Genomic DNA, 22,107 nt, shown 5'->3' with positions numbered 1-22,107 from the left:
AAGCAATAAACAAACGATAAACACCCTAAAGTCAAACAAAGCATGGACTCCTTGATGCTACTTACAACCAACCATTAAGATTGGTATTCATGAAAAATCAAAATTCAAAAATATTCAATAAAACCGGCATTATATCGTAAAATGTTTGTATTTCCAATTTTCCATACTAGTAAAATGTTTTCGATGATTATGATTAATACCTGAGACTCTTTCTTATCAATTGCTGCTTTAATCACATTCATCCAATCCACTAACTCATCTTTTGATTCTGTGGCGAGTTCGAAAGATTTTCCACTATTTGAACCATTAGCACATTTGACTCTGAAGCAATTTCTTTGATGTCCTTTACCTGAAGGCATCAGCTCTGAAGAAATCAAAGAAAGAATTAATATATGATTATAAATGTACAGTAATGTAAGTACTTATAAGAGTTATAAAGATTATTAGCTGAAGCACTGGTGGAAAACTTAACTTTACTACAGAATGGATCAGGATAAAAAATTGTAAGACAAAATTATTTAACATTGAACTATGAGAATCTCATTTCACATAACATAATACACCAAGCTTTTATTAAAACAGTGGTGCCTAAACTGAGGGGAGACCTAGACAATTTCTAGGAGAAATTTGGACATCCACTGTCTTAACAATTTCTTTTCTTTACGCCATCTATCATCTACTTTGCCTAGGTTTGATTGTTTGATATTGCAGTAAAGATGTCACCCTTTCCAACGAGATTAAATAAGAATGTTGTTCCTGTATTTTTAGATTCTTATGTTGATGTTGCTAGTAAATTTGATTCATTGTGCGCTGGAAATTTTATTGGTTTGAAAAGAGTAATTAAGCTTTTGTTAAATCGTTTTATAAAGATTTGGGAACCACTGTCCAAAGGCAAAGTCAATTGTCGAATTTGTACTAAATACATATCTATAAAACAAAAATATAGACATAAAACAACATATAAAAATGTTTTTGAATGTTTTTGTTTCTTTCTAAAAAACAATAACTAAAAAATAAATGGTCATCAATGTGAAATAAAAATGTTAGAAGCATTATTCTAATATATTCTTTTTATATAAAAAAGTTGACGGTATACGAAAAAACGAGTTATCTATATCTTCTCACCCATGACACAATTTGCTATGTCGATTGATCCTTTCTGTAAATCTCCAAGCAATTTTACAGACTGAAATAAAAATATTAATAATATCATGAAATGTAGAACAATTCAGCAATAAAGTTAAATCAAACAAAATATTTAATTTTCAATTTTTTTGAAAAAGATGTTGACATGTTTGGACTGATGACGAAACAGACATCTGGCATAGATTGCAGAGAATGATGAAACAACTCCAATGTTTTGCCAAATTGAATATGATCCACAGTTTGCTTTGGACTAATACCATCACTTCTGATTATTATTACCAGTAGTTTTACATATGACACATTCAAACACCTTTCCCTTGAAACATGGGTCTGCACAAGCATTGACTGATATGTAAGAAGTAAATTTAATCCAGAAGGGTCAGAATCTTTCCGGTTTGGCATTACATACCCACTTCATTACACCTGGGTGTAGTGATGGGGCATGGAATTCGGATCCAACAATTTAACACGCGAGATCATCACATTTATGTCTAACGATTTAATCACTAGGCTTCAAGGAGAACAAAGCAGTTACATTCTAAACAAGATAACTACATTATAATTCATTATTTTTAGCAGAATATTTCTCAAGACGAAATCATAATGTCGTATTGCACATTAAAACATGATTTGCGTGTTTTTAACATGAAATTTTCTGCCAACTCATCTATTATTAAAAAATTTTCTTCTCACACATCAATCCTCTTGCATAATTTATCAGTATACGGATTTTATACTCACCGATATATCAAATTTAATATTAATATAAGAAGTCAATGAATAATAGATATATCTTCAGATTGAGCATTGAGTCTAATAACCTTTCACCTTACAAACTGGAAGCGATCAGGATTGAACTTCAAATAACCAGGCGGGACAGGCTCAGGAAGAATTGTGGCAATTTATTTATATGACTCTCAAAACTGAGATATCAGTAAACATATCTTTTAAAACAATGAACACAACCTACATTTTCCGTTGTTGCACTTCCAGTATCGCTTGGTGAATTCCCAGTAACTTCTTCAACATAATTACTTGGAAAGTAAGCTTGTTTCTTAAATCCAAAATCACCTTTCCACCTAAGAATAAAGGGAATTAGAATACAAAATACATAAAATTAACCAATTATAATTCTCAGAGGAATCAAGATGTTTAGAAATAGGCATTCAAATTTAAGATGTTATATAACAAATAGTCAATTTAGTTGAAAAATAGCTGAGAAGCATACCGTACCGATTATATGTATCTGACTTCTTTTAAACAACTCACTAACTTACATAAAAATATATAGGACTAAGATTGTTCACTATATATAAAATAATATTTTGATTAGGATATTTTATACTGCAGGAGTGGGCAAAGTTCTTTTGCATTCGAAATATCTTTTTTGCGAAGGCCCGCATTGAGAAATTGACTGTGACATCACAGTTACCATTCCCATTCGCTATAATAGTATCAGATTCATGGTGGCTGACATTGTTGAAACGGAGATGAAAAATGAATTAACGCATTCAATTTTTTTAACAATTCATAGATTAGATATTTTAAATAAAGTTTAAAAAGAAATCTAAGTTTTGTATTTGCATGACATTTTCACACCTTTTCACCAAAGCATTTCGCTGTTTGCCCATCCCTGCTCGTAACTATTATATTCAATGAATGCAAACCTACCATCCTTCATCCTCTTTTATGACGTTAGTTATAATATCGTTTTTACAAAAAGAAATTTCATCTTCTCTAGTTGGATGATAATCATAAAGGGCTCGAACCTTAATCGACTCCACAACATTTGTCGATCCCTGGAATGAATCATAAATCACCATTATAAAATGCTCAACGAAGAGTCTCAACTCTCAAATACAGAAATATCACTGATAGAAAAGTCGAAAAAGCTCAAAATTATGCGTTAAGATTCACATATGTAGATGTAAAAGACTCGCAGAGTAAAAACATTTAACAGCAAGTGAAATTATTTTTTACAACAAATATATCTTACTGAAATATAATAATATCAAATAAAATCCACCTGCAGAGTATTGATAAGTTCAGGAGTGACTGGATGTCTCAAACTGACTCTTTTGAACAGTGGTTTCACTCCATAGAAATCAATAGCTTCACAAAGTGTTTCAAACATAGCATTACCAACATAATATAGGCGTCCATCTTGTTTGATTCTACAGTGTTTAATTTTTTCGCCAGCCCTGTGGAAGTTTATTGAGATGAAAGAAAATATAAAACAATATATTATCATATCCAAAGAGAAGTGGATTACTTCTGCCGATTCTTGACGCTCGTTCAAAAGAGTATACATTTACACAGAGAGTAGCGTTCTCAGAATTTTAATTTATTAATTTCAATCAGTAGATAAGAAATAGTGAGAAATGGAGAGAAAATTGGAAATTTCCCAATGTTGGACCAGTTTTTCTGTTGTCGTCATGGAAACAAAACAGCAATCATGACTTTTGGTGACAGGAGAACTGTGAAACAGCTGGACACACAGACAGAATTACTAAGAATAAGGTGAAAGAGAGATTCAATTGTATCAAATTCGAAATTATTGAGAGCATTGTAGCTAAAACAATGTCCACCAAAATGACTGGCTTGATCTTAATTAAAGTTGTTGAGAATAATATCCATTGAGGAATAACAAGAACTTTGGTAAAACGTACAACAAACCTATGCAGGGCATTTATATCGTTGTATCGAGCTTTCCCACTAAAACTCTAATGCCCTGTTTGTTATTAATAATCAAGTACCCTGTTCAGAGTCTGATGACTAAGATATGCATATTTACCTGAAAGATATTGCATAGCAAGCAGAATGATGCTCATCAAATTTACATTTTCTAACAAGGAAAGCTCCTGTTTTATCAATTTTAGATAAAACTGCTTCAGCAGCTGCCCTGTCGAAATTATCGTAAAACCACCTGAAAAGTAAATATTATAATATGTTCAACAATGTAAATTTTATGTTTAAAAATAGTATGTTTTGTTATTTTATTAGGCAATCGTGATTAGGTATGTTAAAATGATTTTGCTGAAATTTTAATCCATTTAGTCAGACATGAAGAAATTAATATCGATCCTATGTGATTGTGGATGATATGGAGTTTAACGTAAATACTATTGAAACGTACGCTTTGCTCTCATGAGCATTGGGTTGCGGAACAGGGTCAGTCATCAGCAACTCAAAATGCATTCCCTCATTTCTCAATGGTTGTTGTTGATAATGCCAAACCAAGCTATAAAGACTGTCGAAAAACAATTCCTTGACGATATAATAAAATGTGGAACTACCATTCTTTTGTGCATGGATGATACAGTGCTCAACTCTGTTGTTATACCTAAAAGCATGGAAAGAAGGAATGTTATAAAACAATGGGTATATATTATGTATATTTAGTTTATCTATCTTTGGTCACTAAAGCAATGGTAAAACCCCATTTATCATAATTTTTCTTTCTGCCTAGGTAAATGTGAGCTTGCCATGACACAGCCAGGGATGTGCAAATTGAATCGCCGAATATCATGCGATATGTTTATAAGAATATCAAATTTTAAATCATATCACACATGCAATGCTTTACTAAGATAATATCATTCGAAGCATACCAGTAATTAATATGTTCTTGCATTGATATAAAGTGAATAAAATTGTTTTGTGGGATTTTAGAATGTATTTGAAAAATTACGAATTCGAAAATATTTTCAGAATCTATTCGTAGGTCCAGAAGTCCTGTATTGGAGGTTAGGAAGTCCAGTATTCGGTTATGACAATCCATATACATAACACACAATAAATGACATTCTGATAACTTTTCCTCAAATAGAGAACATTGCTGAACGAGACTAGAACAATTTATTTATTATTTCAACAAACTATATTGGCCATGCAGAATATTAACTGAAACAATTAATGTGTTTAGTTAGTGAATTTCACTTTACGTTCATACTTACATGAATGACAAACAGTAACATCCCTTGAATTTGCTACTATCACGAACAAGAAAACTTCCATCTCTACCACCATAAGACAAGATTAAATTTTCTGCTGTCTCACGTTTAATCATCCCATGATACCATTTTTCATTGTAATGTAGTTCCGTTTTGTCTGTACTTGACTGAAAAAAAAGAATCATTTTCACGGGGCTGGAGAAAGCTCAAAGCGTCAATCACATCTTCCCAAAATCTTTATGTGCTTAGATTACTCTGTCATAATGCACACTTCCAATATATTTGATGGCTGATCTATATTATTTCTATTATTGTTACAGTTCCAATAGGAATCTGACTCTGAAGTCCTATCCTACCCCAAGCCCATCAACAGCAGTTTGGGATATTTGTCATCTATTATTGGTGAATTACAGGCGCTCCAGAATTATGTGTACCAATATGGATGTAACTAATTTTGTTCACCTACTTTACATCAAGTTGTGTAAAGGGACTGAAGCCTATGGGCAGAGGGTATATTCACTTGGCTGACACAGACAGTCCCTGAACTCATAATAGAATTTAAATAAAGAAAATTGGAATAAAATTATGGCCTAAACCAAACCTGTTCCACATAGCAAAGTAGGACCTCCAGAAGTATGCGCACCAAGATGGCGCACAACCTGAACATAGTATGTGTGTAGCGGTTAGGATTTAGGTTGTGTGACATCTTGGTGCGCATATTTCTGGAGCACCGCAAAGTAAATATTTCTTTTTGATTCTTAGACTAATGGAAATAAATTTCTGGCATATTACTTTTCCTGGGAGATTAAACAGTGAAAGAAGCATTATCTGGGCTGACAATTAAAGTCAAAATTATATGCAACTCTCAATAATCCAAGATAAGTTAAACTAAACAGAACAACTGATGAGCCATTCCAAATTCTGTATTTACAAAGTTGCGTAATTGATAGAAAATCAAATACATCCCTATATAAGGTAAATACAACAATATATGGCCACATTGAAACTAAATGACCTATGCCACATTTCCCTGAAATGGACCTTTTGATCTTCCGTCATTATGTCACAATATTGGTTTCAAAGGGATTTACCTTTGACTTTAGGGTTGTGTCTTTTTTTCATATTCAGGTTTGGTTGTTAGAACCAAACTACAACAACAATGCGATTTTATCAAAATTTTAAAATGTGACATAACCTATGGTAATTTGGTTCTACAGGTGCAATATAGTCATAAACTGGAACAATGCAAAATAATTTTCTACAATGATCAGCGATTTCTATAGGCAACGAAGAAGTGAAATTTTCACAGGAAACCGGATGACAAACTGAAACTGAAATTTACATGTCACTTGGCATTGAATGATTAAGTACAAGTCAGACATACAATAAACAATATAGGTTCTCAAAGTGCTCCATATGGAGCCCCAGGACTCCTCAAGAGTATCCTAGTATCAGAGTATCCTAGGTGCACTGTGAGCTATTCGTTTACTCATTAAAATACTGGATTGGCTAATTTTGTTCAAAGAAGTAATACCAGCATTATTACAATTTGACAATGGTAACATTGAAATGTGGCAACAAGGCGGTAATTCAAATATGACATTATCTATAAGTTCCAATAGATAATGCCATAATTCAATTACCGGTACCACAATTTGAATATTTTTTAAATACAAAGCAGCAAATAAATACACCCGAGTCATCAAATAAAGTAGTTTTAATATACTCAGATACATTAATCGATAAGTAAAGATGTCTTTTTTTGTTTTTAATTTTATAAATGTACTGAGGGGATCCGTAAATAATAGTCAACGTCCTTACGGTCTCCATAACACCAAAAGTTTGTGAACTCCTGCATTTGACAATATTTTCCAATAACAAATACCTTGTTTCTATGTAACAATATAACAAAATAACAACAATGGTTCATTTTTCAATGTAAGGAATTTCCAAGAGAAGGTCACAAACTATTCAAAATATTCCGCAGGAAATTCGTAACATTTTGCACTATGATATATACACAAAGATGATAACAGAGAATTTTTTTTACTTTCATCTGCATTTGTAAAAAATCCATTTGCGAAAATAAAACTGCATGTTCATACAAATTTACCAAGGCATTGCATATCACACTAAACAAATTTATGCCTATCTTGTTTAAATACTCAATTCAAATATATTCCGCCCACATCCGCCAATCCCAATTTAACATTTCAGTTCAAATGAAGTCAATTACAAAATAAGACAAACAAAATTTCGCAATCCACCTACTACAAGAATCTCCATATTAAAAGTCACAATACTTGCATAAATGAATCTAAGGCATGTATGGGGTATTATCAATGAATATAAAAACAATGCTCCAATTAAGCCAGGATTATATTTGGCTCAGGTTTGTTTGAATATATTTCCTGTATCGGTGACATACTATTGTTTTTGTTGATTATATTATAATCTCACAATGGCATCAAAAACTATAACAATATTACTAATGAGTGTTTAGAGTATATTTCTTTTAATAAATATATTGAAATACCGGAGAATAGATTCAGATCAGATCAGAAATATCAGCAGATGCTATGTCAATAAATAGACAATTTTGAATACATACATAAATCTTTATTTTAGATACTGAAACCAGTAACCTGGCCCGATCTAACTATATGCTATTTATTTATTTGTTGATGACTAAACTCCAGACATGCTTTTGTTTACAGTAATATGAGGAACCGAAACTGAAAGTGCTGACTGAAACAAGACATGACAAGTTAAAAGTCTTAAGTAAATGCGTAGGAAACAATGAACTACAATGCATGATCGCAGAATGTACTTTCAAAATTTAGATCTTGTCATAAATAAAACAGGAACTTCTAATAGAAATCCAATACACCAGAAGCCTTGCATGAACTCACCCGATACTTTACTGGTGATGAAATCAAAATTGTATCATTCAGAGATACAAGATGACCAAATTAAATGGTCTAACCAATATATATATATATTCGAATATCACACAATCTCCGAATATAGTTTTTATTAATTATTAAAATATTGAATTTCATTCTAATACAAATAAAAAACTAAATAATTTTATTTGCATTTATTAATTCTCTATTCTTACCAAGAAGCAAGAAGCATAATTCAACCATCAATTCCAATCATATAACACATACCATTCATTTTACTTATATCTACTTTACTATTATGATACCATTAAGATTAGCATTTCATGTGACACTATTATCAATATTTCCATTTATATATCTATTCTATTTATAGTAGAGTTATTAAATATCAAGAAGTATTTTAAGGAGTTTGAGGAAGTGAACAAAATTCAAGTTTTGTGGGATTTTGGAATGTATTTGGAATTGTCCAGTATTCGAGTATGGCCATCCTTTGCATTTTACATTCTGATTCTACATTATTCAAATTTACATTTCACAATACAGCTTGCGATTTGTGTTAACTTATATTCTACAATCTAAATATTCCACATTAGCGAGCACCCTTCATTAAATAACATCTGCTTTTAATAAAAAACAAAATCATATACCATTCCACATAAAATATGATTTTACAGAAACGAAAATACAGTTTATAAAACAGTCAACTCTATTTCTGCACTAAGTGAATTGTTATTGAAAAAGTGATTGGCCAAACAGAAATTGTCAAAGTTTATCAACTATCCAAGCTAAAACACAAGTTTTTATTCAAAATTAGGTAAAAAGTATTTACTAAATTATTATTCTTCTCTGGTAATTTTATTTGCTCTTCCACTTTTTCTTCTACATTTGCAGTTTTAGGTTGTTCTTCTGTGTACACCAGTTTATCATCAGTCAATACAAAGTAATGAAGATTCCATTCCTTTAGAAAAAATAATAGAAGTCCTGATACAATTCTACAATATTACTGATGTAAAATACGAATCATGATTGATGCATTAGAACGGTGAATATTTTGATTTTAACAATTGTGTATGTAAAGAAAACACCACAAACATTATTCGATTTTATTATTTCGATCTTTTATTAAAATTGCATTCTCTCATCAAAGTGAAGCGTAAGATTACCTTGAAAGTTGGATCTTCCAAATACATAAGGCCGTTCTTTATTGAATTGCTAATGTCCATAGTATCCATTCCTTGAATGTAAACAATATATGGTAAAAATGACAGACGCTTTAAATATTATTGAGAAAACTATCACAGGCTATTCTTTTAAAAATTTTCTACGCTCATCTGTTACTAATATTTAATTTTTACAACGAAAAACAACACCAAAAAAAAGATAAAAATAAAAAAATCACATCTCAAATAGAAAGCATATTCCATAAAATTTTGAAGCTACACTTGCAAATCAAAGAAAATTATAGGCTGAGCATACAAGTTGATATCTACCTGAATCCGTATCACCACCCCAAACTTCGCTGAGTCTGTTTGCATCTGCCAGTTTCTTATGCTGTAGATAGAGAATGAAAATAAAGTGATTATTAACGGCATAATAATTAACTAGGGACCAAGTCATCTAGTTAGTATAAATAGGATTAAAAGTTATATATATAGGCTACTATAAAATAAGGTCATAGATATATATCACATATTTAAAAATTTAATCCTAAATTACAGCAGAGATGCCGGTAATGAAAACAAACTTCCAATATATTCAAAACTGATATTTGATAAATAAATATAATTATGATATTACGAAGAATTTCAAATATTTTACTTTGAAAATTGTTTTTTTAGAATTTTAGGGCATTGTCTATCTTTTCGGCATTGATGATCGACAAAAAATAATAATGCAGAATAATGTGACAGATTGAACTGACACAATTTAGAATATATCCAATATTCCATATTAAAAAATATTATGTTAGAATGTATTCTGAATGGTAAATCATTCAATTTTTGCTATCCTTGTGTGTCAGTGCCACCTTATTTCAACATGGTATATAAAATATTAATTCATTAAATGACAATGTCTTATTAATAAATACCTTGATAATTATTTTACCCCTCAATTGTTTTGGAGATGGAAGCCATTTGTCATCCTTATCAATTGGCTGTTTCAAAAGCATATCTAAAACATTTATCATAAAATATTTCAAAAATGATATTAACACTACAAAAGCTATCAGTGAATGTAATACAAATTCAATAGCCAAGCTAAAAAATATGAGAAATTCTGAAAGAAAAAAAAAATTATTTACGACCTTCAGGTGTGTATATAGTCACAACATAAAAGGCAGATGATTACCAGAAATAATTAATTATAAGCAAAATAGCATGAAAAATTCACCAATATCCTAATTTTATGTTAACTGTAGTTTTGTTATTTGTGATGTTGTTCCAACATATCATTTTAAAACTCACCTCCAAAAACATCAACAAACATAGTAGCCATATGTCTTTGCTGTGGTAGTTTACAATGATTTTCAATTGATAATATCACAGGCAGGCTGAAAATTGAAAGAAATTTAAATCATATAATCGTAAATACAACTCGTAATTATAAGCGACTACTTGCAGACTAAATTTTTTTTAAAATATTGTGTATTATATGACCTGGTTTGAGCGTCAATTAAGGAGCATAAAGAAACGATATCGATCCATGACCCAAGCCCTGAGGTACACCAAGTCTCAGGATGTAAAATAAAAATTCAAACTTACTCTGACACCACAAATGCGTGTTTCTTTATCGTTTTCAACACTTCACAAAACTGAATTTTAGTTGTCAATGTATGTCCGTGATAGATACATGGCATTCCGTTAGCACCGTCCCAGCAATCCACTGGAATTAAGTAAAACATTATTCAGTATTTTCTTTCGTCTCTATTTGGTGTTATCTTGTTGGCAGAACACTATTGTGAGTCAGCATTTCCAAATAAGTTGTTTGGCTGTAACTTACTAACACCAATTTAATGACAAATAGTGAGCGAATAACATCTTATATAATAGGTGCCGTGGGTAAAGTTTTAGAATTATTTATGATGGCAGGTTAAAATCTCAGATTCAAGCAAAATACTTTGAATATGATATATAAATAAATTAATAACTGTCTTACATTCAATACACCTGCATCCCATTCTCAAGCATCTTGCATAAGCTTCACACGAAGATTCACTTTTAAGTTGATCACCAGTCAAGTATCTGATAGAAAATGATAGAAAATTAACACTTGAAACTCCTTATCACAAATTTTGTTTGTAAGAAATAAAAACTACGGACGTGTTGTGTGATGATGATATCCAGTACTGTGACATTGGTTTATCCAAACTGTCCTCATCAAGCTGTAATTTATTCTCATCCCAAAGTGAATTCTCTTTACTAAATAAATATGCCACCATCTAAAAATTTGACATCAATTTAACATTCGGTTGAATCAAGATATATAAAACAATAATTCAATTTTACTTGTTAAATAAAATAGCGACCCTGAAATGTTGAAGTGAATAAATTACATTCTGTGCAATGATGAAATGATTTTTGTTTCAAAGTTAGCAGAAAAAGAGGTAAATCGAACTGTGATCAAGCAGTCACTAATAATTGTTGTAAAATTGGCATTTCCACAGAAGTAATTACATAGTCATAATCTGATCCGAAGGCAGCTCAATAGTCCTCTATATTAAATGCTATTCAATACTGATGCAGAGTGGCATATCATATTCTCCCCTATTCCTAACTGTCAATATGATAATTTACATATCTCCAAGCTCATGAATAAGCTAGGTCAAGTCAAAATGCAATAATGCATCGAACCTAAGAATTTGCATTTTGGTTCGTTTTTTTTTCAATAATTCAATAATTTGCATGTAACATTTGAAAATCACTCTTGAGAAATGCTATTGTCAAGCAGAAACCAGATATCTGGACAAATAACATATTGATTTTGGAAAGGATAACTATTATTAATTTATTTTTGTCATTCATATTAGTTTCTCACACAATGATCCCATCATCATACAGGTTTTATAGAACGAGAAAACTCGGTAAATCAGTAATTGTTGTAACAGTAATATATCAGGTGGAATATACCTCAGATTTATCGAAGTCTTGCGATTCACCAAAATAGTTCCTCATAAACTTCTTAACTTCTGTTAAATCTTTTGCCCACGTTTCCTGTAATAAATACAAGATGAATGTCAGATGTGTCACATATCCTAGATAAACCAGAACATCTTTCCTAATGAAAATTAAGATTGATTGACTAAGTATGTGGGCTAGACAACATGAATATTATACATTGGAGGATGTTAATTTGACTAATTTATTTAATAATAGACATCAGTCAAAAATAAACAGAGTATTCAGAATTTTGAATCCTTGATTTTGGTAACAATAATGCATAGTTACATTTGAAAAATTATAATCTTTAGCAATTGAAGTCCCACAATAGAAACTAGAAGGCTTTCATTTATTTACTGAAACCTATACATAGAACTGATCAAATGATCGTTTATTTTTACATTGTTGTTGGGCATTGACCCAGTTCAGAACATATTTTATATTAGCCTACATATTCATAGATGATATTTTAGAATGTATTTGAAATAGTGGATTATTCAGTTTCGGCCACCACAAAGTCAACACTGTATAAACTTACTTATATTGTAAATAAAAACACAATTACATTTACAAAAGAAATCATATAAATTATATTCTGTATTGAAATGGTTTTCCTCGTAATAAATGTTAATCGTGATCATTTTTACAACAACATACTTTTTCGGACATTTAAATAATTACAAAGTAGCTTAAGGTGTTTTGGATCATAAGTCAGCTTGTAGTAGTAGGTTATGTTAAAGTGTGCATTCGTCTATCATTATATGCATATCCAATTATTAGGTATCATGCATAACTTGTAGGTTACTTAATAAGTTTACAGAAGAGGTATATTATATCATGTCCTAATCAAAACGTTTTTAAACTAATGCGTCAATAACTAAACAAGAATACTTCAAGTGTTTGTATAAATACCCATTGAAACATGAACCATATTGAAAATAGAAATTTTGTCTAGACATGTTCAATTCAAACATGAAAAGTATAAAAGGGCAACAGTCCTTGGAAAAGAATGTAAATTTGTTATGAATATATTTGTTAGCTATAAATATGGATAAGCAACATGTATCTGATTTTTAAATCTTATTTCATGCAGATAAGCTGTCTAATATATGTCATCTTGGAATTAAATCAGTATCAACCATACTATTCTAGACCTGAGGCTCTATCGGTTATATGTCAATATTAATTAACAGTTAAAACCATACTATCTTTTTAGAAGTTGGATATGATTTGAAAAGTTTCAAATTTGTATTTAATAATACTGAAATTATGTTCCTCACATTTCAGTGGTTACTTTTATACTTCATTTTTAAAAGCAAAAATATCAATTTATTCCATGAAAATTTGTAGAGAAGAATCATCAAACCAGAAATATTTCTACAAATGGTGTCTGGTTGAATTCAATGCATTATAAATTTTTGCGCATGTGTGATAATTTAATCATAATTTATCATTTTGTGGCGATAAGAATTCAAAATCTGTAAAGTATCGTATTAGTTTTGGAGGATATTGGTATGGAAAATGCAAGCCAGGTTTTGCTGCTTAGTCAATTCTGAATGTGATAATAGATTAATAGAATGCCGTTCTTGCTAAGCGTGGCGTATGTATATACCAGGCTTTATTAATAACAGAATGATTCATTAGCAGTCCATCCAAATATAGGAAAATCCTTACATATTTCAAAATATCATTATCAAAATAATTTATATAAAGCAAAGGTTATATTGTACCACACATTCTGTATACTCAGTAACCGATGATGCACACACTTATCAAAAATACAAAACGTTGCAAACACCCGATCTCAGAAGTAACAAGGAAGTGAACAGGAGAAGTATGAGTAGATGTTGTAGTGAAATATTGATGACTCATGTTACATAGTACAGTCATCATAATATTCAGGAATCAATGTTAATAAAGGGAACATTTATGAGGTAACAGGTAATGGTAAGAAAGGCACCTGGTATTTAAATTTAATAATGAATAAAAATGGCAATTCCATACTTAACCAGATGATAATAATATTGACATTGATAGAATAACACAGAGCCATAAATTTATCAAAGTATTTAAATTTAATAATGAATAAAAATGGCAATTCCATACTTAACCAGATGATACTAATATTGACATTGATAGAATAACACAGAGCCATAAATTTATCAAAGTACTTCAAAGTACTTTATCAAAGTTCTAATAACACAATTTTCGCAATAACTTAAGTTGATTAAATATCAGTAATCTAAATTTGTTACAGGGATATTCCGAAAAGCAGCTAAAAATGACCTAAAACTTGATGGACCCATGGTAATAAATACTCTATTTTCTTCTCTTTTTACAGTTAAATGAAGTTCTCTTATCTTGAAAAGTAAAATTAAACCAAGATGAGAATTAGAAGTTGATATAATTTTGTAACATAGCAGCAGTCCTCAAAAATATATCTCTTTGAATATATCTCTATAGTTCAACAAAGGAATAAAATAAAAATCAACAAGAAACAAATATCGCTAGCATCTCATATTTGAGGGAGATGACAATTGAATGCTTATGTATATTTAACAAACCACAACCTCTAATCTAGTTATCTAGATGTACGAGGTTAGATAAACAAATCTAGTCATTCATTATTTATTCATTCCCGGGTAATGGATCGAATAAAAACCAAAATTTATATTTCTCACCAATCTAAAGCTAAGTAATGAAGGCAGAATTGAATTTATAAATTGAATAACTATATCTTACTTTTTGTTCTTTCAGAAGAAACCTTTGGAAATCATGAGGATTGAATCTTATTCTAAAAAAATAATCCTGTTGTTAAGTTTATTTTATTCAGATTTAAAACAAGCTTTCACTGTACTCTTGACAGTAAAAATACATATTATGGCATTATTTCATTCAGCAACAACAAGGATGACAATTATTAACATTTCCCAAGCGGGCCAAAAGATTTCAGGTCTCCTGCTTATTGCAGGGTTTTTCAGATAGGAGTTATTATTTTTCTATGTATACTACCGTAATAATGATAATTGATATCATACTTGTCAGAAGAGAATTCTAAGACATAGGCAGACACATCTGCTTGACCTCGAAGCATCATCATGTAATAAAACTGAAGAAACTTGTCAAATCCAACAAGATCCTTACTTCGAGAATCAACTTCCTAAAAAATAGAATGTGAAATTGAAAAAAATCGAGTGCAGATGTTGTCTATGACAATCGAGGCTAGAATACAAGAAGTAAAAAAATGGAATGGCCAAAGATGGATAGCCTAGCTTTTGTTTGCGTCTTAGAATATGGAATAACAAACATACGGTATTCATAATTGAGTCACAATCACGACTTAAAATTGCAAAAATCTTATTTACTGCGATTTTCTTGGATTTCCAATTATATTAGCAATTGAATTTTCATCTGCCTTAACTAATGCAAAGTTTATCTCTTAAAACATCAAATTTACAAATAAAAATTTTCTAAATTAATCTTGAATAAAATAATTTACTATGTTCAGTATGATTAATGCATCGTGCATGTATGCAAATATTTGATTAATTTTGGGCATTCTTGGTAATAAAATCATATTAAAGGTTATTAATGAATAAGAACAATATTCCTTTTGAACATACTTGAAATAATTCCTTCAGAACTTTTGTAGCAGGAGGTTTTGCATTTATGTTTGGCAGCCATGTTCTTGTTGCCTGAAGACTTATCCTTAAGTTAAAATACACATTCAAGACCTCAATAAAATGTATCAAAATGATCTCAATTACATGAAATATACAATATTGAAATTCATTTTTAATTCAAATGAAAGGAACATAATATACAAGTGAAGTTATGCAAAGTTACAAAAACCGCTGATTAAAATCATAATTGAAGTAACATTAAACTCACGATTCCTTTTTTGAAATCCTATCGTACTCATTTCGAAGCCATCTGAAAAAAAATGTGAAACGTTAAAAAAATACATTCAAAATTATTGCTTTGAACTCATATCAGGTAACTTTGATTCCACTAACATCAAGAATATTATGATATATAACATTATTGATAGAATTATGTATTTAAAACATTTCACAGAACTTTCATATTGAAGTGTTTATGAAATCATGAGATTTCATTGATATCAAGAAGAGTTCAAAGTGGTCATTATAAATAATGCATAAAAAAAAATATTTGCAGTAATATTGGTTCCAAAAAATACCAAATCAATAATGTTACCTACAAATATAAAAAAAAATAAAATTATTATGCATAAATTAGTAAAGATCCTTGTAACTGCTTCTTTGACAACTCAAGTCTCTTTCTTTTATCAATAAATTTAAAGTATTATAGTTTTCTTCGGTGAGAACAGTAGCCTAATTTTAAATCATTTAGTAAATTTCCCCAGTTATTAATATTATTGAAATGATTTTGTAAATTTGATGGAAAAAGTAACAGTATTGCAAATATTTTTATTATTATTTGTGAATGCAGAAAATTAAAACTACTGTGAACACTTTTGTTACATATACGACATAGGTATAAATAAATTGTCAGTAATTTTGGAATTATTGATCAACCTATTATTTTTATATCATTCATAAATGATTAAAACGTAATCCGTCAAAAATGCAATAATTTATAGCATAAAGTTAGTCTAGAATATTTACCTACCATGTAATTGTTTGTCCACTAACCTAAAAATAGGAAAAATATAAGTAGGCAACATACCTTCTTATTTGTAAACAATAGGATGATTGCAGAGTATCCATAACCAAGTAACTCAGTCCTCTCATCCAAACATCAATGTCATCTGGATTTTGTGCTAAAATTAACAAATACATGATTTAAATTGTGTAGAAAGCAATTACAATAAAATTTGTGCTAAACCTGACAAAAAAATATACAACATAACAACTTAGATTGGATTGGATTTTTGGCTGTTAAATGTTTCGTATAAATTTAATTCAGATAAATCAAATTATTCTTTATCCATAAAAATTTGCAATTTTCGCAGATGAGAAAAGGACCAAGTTCACGCCAAATCACGCTTTTGCCATAACACAGACAAATTTAGGATATTCGAAATCATCAGTAATTACAAGACAAAATCTATATGGGGAATCGCTATTAAAAACTTTATTTAGAAGTATAAATCAATCTTATAGTCACTAGTCAATGGTTTTCTGTGATGACTGATTACCCTTCAGATTTCGAAACCAACTTGCCACGAATCCATCAGCTATATATAAAAAATTGCATGGTAATCTGACTTAGAGATTTGCGAGAAAACTTTGACCTGGTATCTCATAAAATATTTACTCGAATCTCACTTAATTCCTATCGTTAAAATCTTGGATAAAATGTACACGGTCAATCCCATATGATCAAAAATGGTCAATCAATGAAACGAGTCATTAATAAGATACAATTTATCTATAGCTAACTATTGAAAAAGGAAAGCGATGAAAGGCATAAAAAACCAGTACATGATGAATGGAAATTTTGTTAAATTCAATTCCCTTTTCATTTGCCAACATTAAATAGTAAAATAATCAAGATGACATGAGAATCATTGAAAAACAAACCTGCAATCGACATTATTTTCAAATTAAATTCTTGTCCATACAAAACAGTAAAACACAATGTTGGATCTATACGACGAGATTCATCTTGAAGTCGTTCAAAATCGACAGATTCTTTTCCTTGTCTGATTTCTTTGATCTCTCGAATATCAACTGGAAAGATATATTGGATGTATTCAGTATTATGTAACATATAAATGTTGAGCTGAAGAATACTTGAATTGAAATATAAATTACAAACTAGCAGTGGGCATTTTCAAATAATAAGTAGGCGAGTTAATATAGATACATCTTTACTAAATGTACAAACGATTTTCTTTAAGGAAATGCAATTACTAAATTACCTGCAAGTATTATGAATAATTTCTGTTTATATTAGACTTACAGAAGTCTATAAAGAACAAGGACATGGATATTGCGCATTGTACGCAAAACTTGCTCATGTTAATTTCTTTTATGAAATGCTTATTCAATGTGAATATAGTTACAAATTTGCAATGAGAAGAAATTTTGCACTGTAGTTGTCAATACAGTCCATTTTCAATTGATTCAAGTGTTATATATTGATGTGATTTCACAACAAAAAAGAACTGTCTGCTATCATGAATGTCACGACGATACATGTGGATATATGATTGATGAGCCCGGCCAAAATTTAACATCATAAAATCTCCCCGAGTTAAATTGTCACTTAGCAACAAAATCAAAAATTAAAAATTTTTGTAATTAATATCATTTTTCTGTGCAGTAGTCCTAATTTAAATGAATGAAATCAAGACACCACTAGTGACATCCTGCCTTAAAATCTGCATAATTACGGGGAAAATTAATAGAATTTGGTGCAAACAATAACAAATTTTCACTATAGCAACAGTTTAATAGCAATTATAATTGAATACCAGAATGTACCACATGACAGCCATTTGTCACAACATTCATTAATAATTCAGTAGAATTGAAAATGGAATGGATTTTACGCCAAATCCAATGGAAATACTCCAAAATAAGTTTAAACAACAACCATTTATTGTCATGTGTTTGGTATTGTCTGCGGAGATGGCCAATACAGAATAGCTCATTATTTCGAAAACATTTGAAATTATTATTTTCGAATATGAAATTTCGAATACATTCAAAAATAAAATCCAGTAAAAGCAGCTTATCTATAGTGTGTGAAAGAATATTCATACAATAAACAATGAAATAACTGTCATCTACAACCTGGCTATATTACCAGGTATTTCATGTTCGCATTATCTAATTTAGTTGCCAAAAAGCAGGATAAAGGGTATGCTATATTATATTATCTTTAAACTTGTGACAATTTTTTCATGAGTACGAAAATACAAATCAAAAATTGATTATATTCTGGCATTTCACCACACGTTTTAATAAGTCCGCAGATCGCAGTTGTATTTTGGAGTAATAATACTTTTATCGGCCTAGAAAAAAATTCAGTTCATATAAAATGCAAATAGGCCTATACTTTGTGATGATGTAGCAAAATATTGTCTTACTTTGTTTTAACAATTACAAATACCTAAATAAAAAGAGCGCAATGCTCGAATATATGGACACAAACGTCAAGTAACTTATTTGTCACCAGCTAAATCCCAGCCAAATTTCAGTTCCAGTGGGACTTATAGAAAAGTAATGCCTGCTTGCAATTTCTCATTTTAAAATACTGAAAATTGCAAAGAAAAGCGATTTTTCACAACAACAACAATGCCAAAAGAACAGCAACAACAATTTAGAAACACAATCCAAAATTACAATTAGTGCCTAATAATCCAAAACCATATAGTATATTTTAATTTAATAATGTAAAAGAAGATGTCAAATTAGTTCAATACTGACTAATGTAACCTTTCTAGTTGGAAAATGACAGAATTTTTGAAAGCACAGAGTGTTACAGATTTCAAGTGCTATAAAGATTGAAATATTTTTGGCAGTTGAAAATTATTTTTATCCTCTTCGCATAACTATTAACTGAATATTCACATAATTAAACTTACTTGATCCATCTACGAGAGACTGCTGTTTAATCCACATTAGTTGCCGCGTACTAAGATTAACTTGAAAAGTACGTTCTTCACTTTTTCCCTTTTTTGTAGTACCAGAAAATTTTTTCATAACATTCCCCATTTCAAGTCTTTTTAATATTCCATTACGTTCACCATCGTCTTTGAATTCTGGTACAACAATGCCACGAAACATTGTTGGCTTTTTAGACGCCACTTTCTTGGAAAAGGACATGGTTGCACTGCAGAAATTCCAGGATATTGTACAACTAAGTTATGCAAATTACAGAATTATTGGATAATTCCTTTAGTATTCCACATTAACAGTTATTCAAATGACAGTACCATACTTTACATCTTAAAACTACATTTAGGCCTATCTGCAAAATATATCTCAGAATTAAAATTATTTGTAGCCGTATAAATATTGAAAAATGTAAAATGGCTAAAACTAGTGAATAAGAGCTGAAGAGCCAGTTGTTATACATTTGGATCCCCGGTTATACTGTATTACAACTACCGCCTGACCGTGGTCGCAGTCGCTACCTACACTACTGCAATCAATTCCCCATGTATTCCACATACATCTACATATTGCCAGGAACGTAGGCAAATAATGCAATGGCGCTGCAGGCGACCAAGATCACCGCGCAGAACCTATTTTTTTCATGACATGGTAAATAAACTAAAATGAATTGTGAAGCGAGAAATCAGATTCGATGGACACTGACCTGATTTTGTGGGATTACTTTAATAGTCATGGTAAATCAAAATAAACTTATACAGATTTACATTTGTATTGGTGTGCAGCAAGACTCTTGAATCAAATGGTAATCTTATTCTTATAAGAGGTTCGGTGTTTTCGCTCCATGTTATTCCCTCAAAAAATATCACTTCCTTTCATAATTATTAATTATCATATTCATGCAGCGTTTTATGCGAAAAAGTTGATGGCGTATTGGTATTTCCCATCCTCGTTCAAGTATCTTCGTATTATCGTTCTTGGTTACTTAATTTTTATCGCGGTATCACGCCTCTGAAGAATTATTTCATGTCTAACGATTGGTGAAGTACCGTGTCACACTTTTCTCATCAGTCAAATGTAATTTTCAGCTAAACTGTATTTTTGTTCGTGAGGTATCCTCGGATTGTCTGTCACGTGAATCTCAGTGTCTTTCAATTCAATATTTCTCCTTGATAAATTTATTTATGCTATTCACCGGTATAATTTTTTCACTCTGCAGACGCTTGTAAAATCTATGAAACGATGATCAAATATGGTGACGCGCAGATCAAATGACTACGCCAAAGCCTTCACATTTTCACAAGTTCTATACATTTTGACATACTGATACTGCGAACGTGAGCAAAATGTTTCTGCCAGGGCTGTCACATTTTTCTGAATAAAAACATCTAGTTTAACCTCATCTAAACAACTGAAAATATCTAGATTGGAAAACAAAACATCCAAAAAATGTTACTAAATTTAATAATAATAAAAATAAACAAAACAAAAGAGTACAAATAGTTCATTATATTACATCATAGTAGACTTCGAAGATCCTTTGAAGTTGATGTTGTTGCTACAGTTGCTTTAGAAGGATTCTTATATGTTTCTGCTGTACAAATTTTTTTGAATTCGAAACAGGTTCCTTATATGACGTGAAAAATTGTTTATTTCTATTGGGTTGAATTTAATGATAACTAGTATTGCATTCAGTGAATCTGTCTTCCTGCTGTTTCCTAATTTGTGTTTTCACAGTTTATTGCACTGAATTTTTCTCTACATCAGCATTTAAATGATGTAGTAGCATTGCTAGCTTTCTGCCCTGCCGATAATGTTTTTAGGATAGCTATCAAAAATTACAGCTGACAGAATGTATGTGATATCAGGCATATGATTGTAGTTTTATTAACCGTACATCTAATTCTAAATACTATTAGTTTAACAATTATACACATCGCTTTTTTATTTCCCACTGGATAATATTCAGAACGTGGAAAACAAATATCTAGATTTTATAGCTAACATCTAGACTTCAAGTTTCTAGATTTAGATCAGACATGGCCAAATCCGGCCCGTTGGGTAATTTAATCTGGCCCGCCCGATGCTGTCACAACCAAACTGAAATCAAAATTTTGATGTTTTAGCTAAAAATAGCTCATGGAATTTGTTGAGATTACGGTTGAATTTGGTTTTGGCAAGAGGCATATTGTTTTTCATCTTTGCTTTGTAACACTGTAAATATTGTTCATAGAATGGAAATTTTTACGTCACACTTACATGGCCCGCCAGTCTATGTGGAGGAAATTTTTGTCCCCTGCTTCAAAAACCTCGCCCACCCCTGATATAGATCTTC

General features: G+C 30.5%; 1 protein-coding gene across 1 annotated transcript in view; it reads right to left on the bottom strand.

Moving 5' to 3' along the window:
* Nucleotides 1-20,126, bottom strand: part of LOC120340574 (1-phosphatidylinositol 4,5-bisphosphate phosphodiesterase gamma-1-like) — a 29,473-nt gene extending 9,347 nt beyond the window's left edge. The window contains exons 1-24 of the mRNA XM_039408868.2: nucleotides 19,742-20,126; nucleotides 17,730-17,879; nucleotides 16,873-16,966; nucleotides 16,054-16,095; nucleotides 15,786-15,870; nucleotides 15,201-15,322; nucleotides 14,905-14,956; nucleotides 12,133-12,216; nucleotides 11,326-11,444; nucleotides 11,162-11,247; nucleotides 10,768-10,888; nucleotides 10,471-10,556; nucleotides 10,095-10,177; nucleotides 9,496-9,556; nucleotides 9,169-9,239; nucleotides 8,835-8,963; nucleotides 5,103-5,266; nucleotides 4,283-4,489; nucleotides 3,941-4,072; nucleotides 3,173-3,347; nucleotides 2,818-2,945; nucleotides 2,117-2,225; nucleotides 1,126-1,186; nucleotides 201-364 (exon numbers count right to left, since the gene is read on the bottom strand). Coding sequence (XP_039264802.2) covers nucleotides 201-364; nucleotides 1,126-1,186; nucleotides 2,117-2,225; nucleotides 2,818-2,945; nucleotides 3,173-3,347; nucleotides 3,941-4,072; nucleotides 4,283-4,489; nucleotides 5,103-5,266; nucleotides 8,835-8,963; nucleotides 9,169-9,239; nucleotides 9,496-9,556; nucleotides 10,095-10,177; nucleotides 10,471-10,556; nucleotides 10,768-10,888; nucleotides 11,162-11,247; nucleotides 11,326-11,444; nucleotides 12,133-12,216; nucleotides 14,905-14,956; nucleotides 15,201-15,322; nucleotides 15,786-15,870; nucleotides 16,054-16,095; nucleotides 16,873-16,966; nucleotides 17,730-17,879; nucleotides 19,742-19,982 — 2,766 coding nt within the window. The 5' untranslated portion in view covers nucleotides 19,983-20,126. The remainder of the gene's footprint in view (nucleotides 1-200; nucleotides 365-1,125; nucleotides 1,187-2,116; nucleotides 2,226-2,817; nucleotides 2,946-3,172; nucleotides 3,348-3,940; nucleotides 4,073-4,282; nucleotides 4,490-5,102; nucleotides 5,267-8,834; nucleotides 8,964-9,168; nucleotides 9,240-9,495; nucleotides 9,557-10,094; nucleotides 10,178-10,470; nucleotides 10,557-10,767; nucleotides 10,889-11,161; nucleotides 11,248-11,325; nucleotides 11,445-12,132; nucleotides 12,217-14,904; nucleotides 14,957-15,200; nucleotides 15,323-15,785; nucleotides 15,871-16,053; nucleotides 16,096-16,872; nucleotides 16,967-17,729; nucleotides 17,880-19,741) is intronic.
* Nucleotides 20,127-22,107: the final 1,981 nt, after the last annotated feature.

Source organism: Styela clava, chromosome 14 (genome assembly GCF_964204865.1).
Source record: "Styela clava chromosome 14, kaStyClav1.hap1.2, whole genome shotgun sequence".
Lineage (NCBI taxonomy): Eukaryota > Metazoa > Chordata > Ascidiacea > Stolidobranchia > Styelidae > Styela > Styela clava.
This window is presented reverse-complemented; position numbering and strand designations above follow the sequence as displayed.